This window comes from Diadema antillarum, unplaced genomic scaffold (assembly GCF_040938485.1).
Source record: "Diadema antillarum isolate AM-2024a unplaced genomic scaffold, OU_Dant_1.0 scf00000209, whole genome shotgun sequence".
NCBI lineage: Eukaryota > Metazoa > Echinodermata > Echinoidea > Diadematoida > Diadematidae > Diadema > Diadema antillarum.
In genome coordinates, this window is record NW_027271098.1 from 583,394 (window position 1) to 593,680 (window position 10,287).

The 10,287-nt window shown below is 38.5% G+C and overlaps 1 protein-coding gene across 1 annotated transcript in view; it reads right to left on the reverse strand.

Moving 5' to 3' along the window:
* LOC139724250 (CLIP-associating protein 2-like) overlaps positions 1 to 4,712 on the reverse strand; it is a 71,427-nt gene extending 66,715 nt beyond the window's left edge. Inside the window, exons 1-4 of the mRNA XM_071635393.1 lie at positions 4,564 to 4,712; positions 3,756 to 3,831; positions 1,352 to 1,422; positions 610 to 702 (exon numbers count right to left, since the gene is read on the reverse strand). Of these exons, the coding sequence (XP_071491494.1) occupies positions 610 to 702; positions 1,352 to 1,422; positions 3,756 to 3,831; positions 4,564 to 4,581 (258 nt within the window). The 5' untranslated portion in view covers positions 4,582 to 4,712. The remainder of the gene's footprint in view (positions 1 to 609; positions 703 to 1,351; positions 1,423 to 3,755; positions 3,832 to 4,563) is intronic.
* Positions 4,713 to 10,287: the final 5,575 nt, after the last annotated feature.

The window sequence follows — 10,287 nt, forward strand, 5'->3', positions numbered from 1 at the left end:
TCTGACAGATTGCATACATTAGGAAATATCAGAAAAAAGTAGGCCTATGTATGGGCAAACAGAACTCCTCCCAATTCCTCAACGAGACAGGAAAATTACAGGCTTTCCTTTCTTTTCGTTCCCGTCGAGCCTTCAATCCCACTGCAACAGAGTAAAGATTTCCGACTTCCCATCCCCCCAAAAAATTCTTACATTTGTAATAAATGCTGGCTGGTGATTGACAAGCTGTCAGGAGAGTTTTGCCAAAGTTGGCAGCTTTACTACCCCCCCCCCCCCTTTGCTCTTTCTTTTTCTTCTTCTTCAATCAGGGTAATGATATAAAATGACATTCAGCTGCCAAAATGTTGCAAGTACTTTTATACACTTTTTCCTATTTTCTTTTCTTCTTCTCCTTCTTCTTTTTGATATGGGGGGGGGGGGGGAGGGTTAATGGTTCCGTACTTGGAAAAGACATCTCAATCATGTACTCTTCGCTTCCAAAGAGGATATTTTCCCAAAACAATTTTGATAGACGGCAGAGCAAGTTCCCTTGGGAAACAAGGCGACAGGTTTAATAAAAGCTGCTACAGTGCACAGCAGGACGATGAGAAGCCGATCTGAGATACTCACGGTGGTGACCCTGTTCTCCCAGTCCTCCTTGTCGTTGCCGAGGATGGCGGTGACCTTGTGGAGCTCATCCTCCAGTTGTTTGCTTGAGAAGATCTGTTGACATTGATGGAGCAAAACGAACATCAGCATAATGTTATATCTCCTCTGAACCCCTCTTCATCCCAATAGCTTTGGAAAACTGCGCAGTCAAAATCCACACTCCACTGATTTTAGAAAATTATCAAATGAAAAGTGGTATAATGCTCCAGAGTAATAACCAAATTTCGCAAACATTTTGGTGCAAATAAATTCTTGGGTTGAATAAACTTGTTCACCTAATGACCAAGTTAAATTAAAAAAAACCAAAAAAAAACGTCTGTCCAAACACCTTGCAAGTTCCTCATGGCAAGTTAGGGGGAAAATAGACTTTCTATTATGTATTTCTTTCACTCCCATGTTATACTTCAATGCCTCATTCAAAAGTACACTCATTATCATTCCCGAGTACTGCATCACAACACGTAACACTTCTTTTCAATACATTACACCAGTTTCACAGTGCCTGCAGCAGAGTTTTGTAATTCACTTTGTGACTAGATGTTCTCATTTGATTTCAATGCATCAAAACCTATCAAAAAGAATAGACTGCTTTCAAGATCTCCCAAAAAACTCTTCCAAAGACTGCAGTATGAGAGGACAGACTTGCACGATACTCAAATGAATGGCAAAAGTATCTTGATTTTCACGAGAGTTAGGAGCTTACAGAGGCACTGGGGACATCTTCAAAGGCTGCCAAGAAGGACTCCTCGTCTACTGCTCCAGCGTTCCCACTCCCTGCAGGAGGGGGGGGGGGGGGGGGGGGAAGAGAGGAGAGGTATAACAGGGACATTTTAATAGATCATCATGTCCACTACCGTAACATAAGATATGATGAGAAAGAAAAATAAGAAAACCTAATATGTCTGCTTTTGTTGTTATCACAGGGCAGTTTTGATTTGCCAGGACTCCTTAAACCTTTTGCTACCAATAATTCACAAGCTACTGTATACACTATATATTTCGCGGGGGGGTTTATTTTCGCGAATTTCGCGAGTCGGGAGCTATTCGCGAAATTAACAACACGCGAAAATATTACCTTCCAAAATGAATCCCTTGCCTTGATGATACGAACATTTCAGTACTACAGTATACCATGTCACGGCTTACCGCACAGACCATACTGGCTAAGCTTGTTTACGCACGTCCACGTCTACTTACGAATACTGTAGAGAGCCAATCCATTATCGCAAGGGGACCACTCGTCAGAAATCTAGCGCGATGGACTTAACCACTTCAAAAATGTTGAATTCTAACTTACTAGTTCGCAGAATTTGGCAAGTCTTTTTCATGCAGTGTATAACTAGTATCATTCTTATTTGCTAGTAAGTTGAAAATTCACACTTTCTTTGCCACTTCATATTTTCTCTGGTCCCCCAATCGCGAATTTAACCACTCGCGAAAATGTGTGACAGCAGCAATTCGCGAAAATTTATGTACGCGAAAATTATAGCATATACAGTACTAAACAGAATCCCCCCAACCAGCTAGGCAGTTATCTCCCCACTCTCTAGGTAGGAGTAGGAGACGACAATTTGTGTCTCCTTAACGTTTTCAATTTCAGTGTACATAGCCAATTCAGTCGCATGTTTTACTGCTGACACTGCTCGATCTGCACAATGTCTCTCTACAGCTGAATTAGAAGCTACAGTATACAAATTTACCTTACTATCATAATCATTACCAGTAACTATTCCTCCAATTTGTTCACATATTGAGAGTTCAAATCTGATGCTTTTTATAATGAAAAAGAAAAGAAAACAAAGAGAGATGGTTTAGGTATCAAAACCTGGAGGTGGGTGGTAGCTGGGGCACAGTGCTTTCAGTGGGAGGGTGCAGGGTTCAAACTCTGCCATAGCATCCGCATCCCTCAAGATACCCTATCCATCACAACGAGCTCCTCTATGTATACCCAGGTGTATTAATGAACGAGTAGTTGATAAGGAGCTCCACTTTAACATTCTCGTTGCCTGTAACATGTGTGCGCTGCAAAATGAAAACCCGGGTGGAATGCTACCAGTCAAAGCAGGGAAGTGGGGGAGTTAGAGTGCCGTCAGCAAAGGGTTTGAATCTGGCAACCGCGGTCCTAATACGCCGGTAGGCCATTTCAGTACCACAATGTCGTGGTAAAGAACTGGTAAAAATATGACTGTCATAGTTGTCATCATCATTACCAAATGCCTTTTGCCACCATCTACAATGAGTAACCACAGTGAATAGTATGAACAAGAAATGAAAGCAAGATATTATCAAAGCAGAAGAGTGAAGACATGCCATGAGTTTTATCAAGTGTCTCCCTCTGTAGTACAAACGAATTTGTAAGATCGCAACTGCTGATCTACATCTGAACGAATATGTCAGAAAAAGGAACCAGTGGGAATCGAACCTGTCATCTACTGCTTTCCAGGCAGCCATACTACAGTACCACCAGGCTATCCATGGTTGCTGACAGTGACACAATGAATTTGGAACAAATGCTCAGGCTCTGAAATTCCGACACTGTTATGCTAAGTAGTCCAAGGAGGACAAGGCATGTTAAATGGAAGTAACCACTGGTTGCTATTCCCGACATGTTTATTAAAGGGATGGTACAGTATTGGTGGAGATGAGAATTGGGCTTTTAACTTTTTGCGAGATACCAAGAAAACACTTATGATATAGTACAGAGCACACCATTTTAAGATGAATTCAAAGTTTATCTGATGAAAATCGGGTTTGGAATGACTGAAACATCCAAAAACAAAGTAAAACAAAGCGATCGTGTCAAAGTGTGGGTCCCACACTTTATTAGAATCGCTCTTTTTTGGATATCTCAGCCATTTCAAAACCAATTTTCATCAAATAAACGTTGAATTCCACATAGAATCACATGCTCTTTCATATTTCATAAGAGGTTTCTTATTATTTCACCATAAAATGTTAGAAACCCCAAATTAGGTCTCAACAAAAACAGTACGATCCCTTTAACAGGTACATTGTAGATCGGCAAATTGCGATCTTACAAATTCATTTGTGCAGATGGAGACAATTAATAAAAATCATAACAAAAACAACAAAGCAAGCCCAGCTACCTGTCGAGGGTCTGCTGATGGATTTCCTCTGCGTTGCTGATGATGCCGTGCGTTTGGAGGATGCCTTCTGTCCCGCCTGAAATTTGATAGGATTGATCAACGTATTAAAGGGTCAATGAGAGCCAGAATCTCTCAAAAATAAAGATTAAAGGAGATATTCACCTGCCCTTTAACCCATGTCAGCAAAAGAATGCAGATTATACATTTTATAAACAAGGACAAGGAGTTTATAGTGTGCAAAAGAAAAAGAAGGAAGAAAAATAAAAAGCATACCAAAATTTGACAAGGCAGACTGGGAACATATTAGGGTGGGGGATGTTACACCCAAGTGAACAGTAAAAAAAAAAACACCAAAAAAACTGTTTATATTTTTTAAGGGGAAGTATGACAATTAGTAATATACGAACACTCATAAATATAATGTGAGTTAATAAAGGTGATGAAAGAACAGCAAACTGAAAAGTAACTACTCACTCAGTAATGTGCAGAAAAGTGGGTGGTTATGAGGTAATTGATTGTTCTATGGATTAATTCATGACAGCATGGTTTTGATGAGTATTGGTAATTGTATGGTAACTGATTTTTTTATTACTTTTTTTTCAGTAAATGGATAACAGCACTGATACGATTTATATGGTCATCCCTGCTCTATGAGACTAAATGCATTTAAAAAGTCATAAATTAGCTGGGTATGCACACCCTGGGAAATTACTTTGACACACACTCGCTGTTAAGAGGTGGTGAGACACGCATGCACAGCACACATTAATTTTATGAGTAGGGGGGAAAAAAAAGTGCAATCTCTCACCTCGGCTAACCCTCTCATTGCGGTTGCCTTGGCAACAGCATTTTTGGCTTTTATGTTCCATGCAGACGTACTGACTCTTCGCGGACTCTGCTTTTTTTCAGACTGTTACCAGGCAATAGTGGAAGTGTAGGATTAGCAAAAGCATGCAAACACAAACGAACAAACATACAAACAAAAATAGGGGCAACAAGCAAGGGAAGAAATCATAAACTCTGTGACTTGTAACTCAACAAATTGTAACATAAAAAAAGGAAAATAAAAAGTAAAAAAAAAAAAATCAGGCATCTTAAAAAAAAGGAGGCTCATAGTTGCCATGAATTACATAGATGCAGCATTTTTGTAATTTCTTGAAGGAATTTTTTTCTGCATTTTGAAAAAAAAAGTTCATTTGCTGTGCATAATGTAATATGTGGAATTTTAAAGATTATGATAACATATGTCAATTCCAAGGATGAGCTTTTCTTTATTTTTACAGAACAAAAATGACTAAAAAAACACAAATAAACTAAACTGAAATTGTTAGAATGCATGCATATACACTGTACATATCTGTGATATAGAGGGTATGTGATTCTTGTAAACGTGTTTGAAATGCAAAGTAACACAATAATACAAAAAACAAAAAGGACATTGTTTCTTCAACATTCACAATACTCTGCATAAAAAACATAAAATACTAGTACTGCACTTGTGCAAGTACATATGTAAGTGTATGTTTGATGAGGATAATTAGGTAGACAAAACAACATGTTAAATATATAACTAACACTACAAACATGCATAACAGGGGATAAGATGGTGCAAACTAAACAGGGATCAAAGGAGGTGATGAGAAGGGTATTAGTTCTCATGTTCATATGCCTTTGAATAGATTAGGGATGTCTTTCTTTCTTTTTTTCTTCTTTTTTTTTTGGGGGGGGGGAGGATCTGTCCATTTAAAAATATTGTGGCAGAACATGACAAATTTAGCATATGGCTTTATAGGATGAGAATGAACTTAGCCAATGTATTCAAATTTTTATAATTCTCCTGTTGGGGATTGTAAAAGAAGACCAATCAGGAGCATGGCTCCATTTTATACTTACTACAATTCTCACATCTCTGGTGTGTACACATTACATGTGATTGCATGAAACTTTTATAAATATAATTCAGGAGCGCATTACATAATCGACATCTTAGAATGCCCTGCAATCACTCCTGTAATTATTCATATGCCTTTAACTGCAAAATGGGATGAATTTTGCTTTGTGATGTATATCTGCAGAGCAAAAGACCTGTCTGAAACCAACATTTCCAGAGATACAGGAGTTAGTTAAGATAATTACAATATTTGTAAATCTTGCAAGGGTTTCAACCACGAGTACATTAGACTTGTCACAGTACTTTGTGCATCTGTTGTTGCCATCCAGATGTTAGCTACTATTAGAAAGGATATAAAATTTTTTGTTTGGATGGCATTTAGTTGAAATCAATTGCTCATAAATGCTGAATTATGAATGAATGTCTCTTTGGGTTCGATGACGACACAATTACGAAGAAATTTACAGCGGATCAATCACAATATGTCCACACTTTGAATGCTGTAGGGTAGACCCATTAATCAATATTCAAATATGTACATGTTCTGAAAATATTTTAAAACCGATTTTGCTTCAGACACCAACTCCTTAATTTCTGCAATGTTATGCAAATGTAGGTCTGTATCTTCATTTTTTTTTTTTCCAGAGGTGAGAAGTGGGGGGTGGATGCGAAAAGAGGGGGGTGGGGTGGGAGAGGTGGTTTAGTCATACCGAGATGGAACTCAACAGGGAGGTGTACCAGACTCGAAGAGTTGAAATGAAAAAGGGCATGCTTCATTTTAACAACCAAAACATATTAAATGCAACTACACTCCATCACATACAGTAGCCATTAGCAATGAGAGATGCTTTCGAAATTAAACACACGCTGCCACAGTCACACAAAAAGAACCAAGGTAAACCACATACAGTCGGCAGTTATGATGAACATCAATATAGCCTCTACAAAATCAAAAAATTCATCATTTACAAAATTCACATCTTCCACATCAAATTGTGAATTCCACACCCTATCCCCACCCCCCCCCCCATGCACATTTCAATAGATGTGCATAGATGCAGTGACGCTCTAGGATGATCACGTAAAGTGTATGTCATGAGGTTGTGGTTGTTTGTTTTTTCCCCATATATGATATGCAATTGCTTTCGGTGTAGCCTATTCTAATGCATCACCATCAAGTGGTAACGCTTCTACCATTCTGCCATGTGAATGACTGACTACTTACGGGTTTACTGCTGTCTGGTTCGTCAGCAGGCGGAGCCTTGGGTGCGGGAGCTGGTGGAGAGAGAGAGAGAATGGGATAGGAGGGGTGGAGAATCGGTTAGTGAAAGCGACAACCTGAGTTTTTGAGTACCTGTTCTCTTTGTCCAGCATACACCAAGGTTTTCATAGATGTACCACACCACATACATATTCATGTGTTCACTGAATAACATATTAGCTTTGCTTCGACTTGTACATATAAAACACCACAGATAAATCAAGATGAACTCAAATACCGGTAATAGTACATGTACAGGTAAATGTAAATGAAAAAGAAATGTGATAATATGCATCAGAATCAAGGTCATAACCTAAACAGGAAAAAAAAAAATCTGAATGTCATTGGAGATGACAGTATAAGCTGCAGTAGCTTGGTATGATGCAGACAGCAACACTAGGTTGCATTCCTGGCTCTTTCACATTTTCTAGACATTTAGAAACAAGTTTATATCAGTCCATCGTGGCACAAGTGTACTAAAACTGTACTGCAAGACTAAAACATTCAGTTAATCTTAGGGTTTCATACTGTGAAGGTTTTTGTGATAGACTGCAAATCATGTTTGCTGATGAAAATGAGAAAAAAAAAGTCTATGCAGGCCTACAAGCATGAGAAATCGACAGATTCATTGGCGAGATATCCAGCTGCACAATGCTGAATGTCAAGTATTGAAATGAATGCCTAGCAGAAAATGAATCTATGGAAATTGAATACACGTATGCAATTGATTTAAGGCTGGCAGTCCAATGGACTCACTGAAACACCTCTGATTTTCAAAAGGCCCCTCATAAACTGCAGTGTTAATCAATTCCGTGCAGCAGCCAAATGGAGTCCGGCCAGTGAGTCCACGGTATAACGATACACAATTATTGCACAAATTCGTTCCATGGCGCTGATGGCTGCTTTCTGGGTTATCAATTCAGACGATCGTATGTATTCAGAATGCCAGCCCCCTTTGCCCATTCAAAACATCGCACAGCTTATTTTTTCTTTCTTTTGACATTGATTCAGGCAGATTGGTACTGAAAATGGCCATTACAATGTATATCTAAAGCTCATATGAAACTATGTATAACACAAAGTCTCCAGAGTCTTTGTAGTCTGAGAAAAGAACAACAGAATACAGTCCGACCTTGATTATCTGGCCAAATAATATCTGGACTTCTCTATTATCTGGACTTGTTCATGCAATAAAGACCAAAATAGTATTATTAAAAAAAATAATTTCTAACTTAAATAAAACTCCTACAAAACTCACAACATTTACCTATATTCCTGACTGAAGCATGTTACGAATTTTACATAAAAAATGTTCCATTTTCCAGAAATGCACTATAATTCTAAGCAGGCTAGCATACTTTACTAGTTACCACTGGGTTGGCAGCTACATGACATTGTGGATGTACATAAACATTGTTTCTCCCATATCTAACCAAATCGCTTTAATATCCAGATGGGCGCCGATCCTGACATGGCCAGATAACAGAGGTTGGATTATATATTACTACATTACTTTAGAGTCCCATTCCCTCAAGTATTGTGTGATATTAAGGAAACACTTTTATATGTCATGAATACAAGTGATAATTACTAGGCTAGTCTTAGGGCTTAAAAGAAGCTTCAGAAATCATATTTCCATTTTACAGTGCAGCACCAAAAATCATCAAGGCATAGTGAAGGGATTTTTATTCTTTTTTATCAATTTTTCTCTATCTATTTATCTTCATTCTACTATATATTTCTGTATTTCTTTCTAACTCTTTCTTTCTGACTCCTCTGTTTCTTTCCAGGTCCTTTCTACTGCAAATGCCTTCCTTGTCTGTCAGCTCCCTTTGGGAATATCATCTCCCAATCACCCCCCCCCCCCTCCCCACCCCCACCCCCCTTCAGACTCATCCCTGAAGTTCATTCTCCCCCTGTTGCTGACCTAGCTCCTACCGTTGTTAATCCCATAATGAGGCGGGGCTAATTATGGCGCAGTGTTCCATTACCACACAGCAGCCATCAACCTTCTCTGCCGACTCAAGGCATGACATCACTCCCTGCCAGCCAGTGAGGTACAATGTAGTCTACCTTTCCAGACACACTTGCCTCTGACATCAGAGACAATAATACCTTGCGCTCATTCATTCACACATTTCTGGGATACTCATGAGATGCACTGTGAGCACAAAGCAGACTGGAAAAGCATAATATGTTTTATGTACATACATGCATGCTTGCTGGTTTGGTGGTTTGTTGGATTTAAGTTGTTTGTAAGTTTTACAGTTAGTATGTTAGTCTGTATGCATGTATGCAAAATGTATGTATGAATATTAATATGTATACAAGTATGTAGGCCTATGTATACTATAGATTACTTGAGTGATAGCACCTGTTACTTGACAATGCATAATAATGCTGGATGGTCAATAGGGGTGCTATCAAACTTCAAGCACAAGCTGAACCATCATTTGTACATCCTGCCATGGAAGTTCTTGAAGTAAAACAAGATCTGGGTGGGACAGACAGACAGACAGACAACCTGAAAACATGTTTGCTGCTCCTTTGGGGCAGAGGCGAAAAAGAAAAAATAAATAGAAATAACAATAATGTAAATCGGCACCAAAGAACAGCACATTGGTACAAAGAAGATGTAGGCAACTGTTCCAAGCCATACACACAACACATTGCATAGTGTTGGCCTCACTGATGAAATATGACACCATCACATTTTAAACTGCATTAGACAGGCTCTGCCTTTCAAAAAAAAAAAAAAAAGGGGGGGGGGAGAGGAGTTATTTATCAGGGGTGTAAGTCATGCATATTCATTATCTTTATCTCATGTCCCACATCCATCAAGGAGGGTACATTAAACTCATCCCCCGGTGATCCCTAATACCACCATCAATTTTTTTTGGTCTGTCATCGTCACTATCACCACGAGAAGGGGCAAGCAGGAAATTTCAAGAAACAACCTCATAAACACTAAAAGTTGAAATTTTTTGTTCATTCATTTTTCTATTGGAATCAGTTTTAAGTCATCATTTACATAATGTTAAGTAACACCTTTTGGTGATGTGATGATCACATTTACTGTCTTTGTTTTGTTTCTTTTAGGTTTTTACATATTCTGTTGTTGGTTTGTCATTCTAAATTTCATATGTAATTTACATGTGCCTTTTATTCGATTTTTAAAAATCTTTTTTTCTCTCTCAAATTTGCTCTTTTCTTTTTGAGGCTTCAATTTATTATGTATGATTATTAGGAGCAGGCATTTACAAGGCTCATTGCTCTTCCCTATTGACCCCTCCCCCAAACTTATGTTTTGTTTTGCTTTGTTGTTGTTGTCCCTTTTTGCACCTTAATCAAATCAATGCACATTGCTATACTTTTGTGTT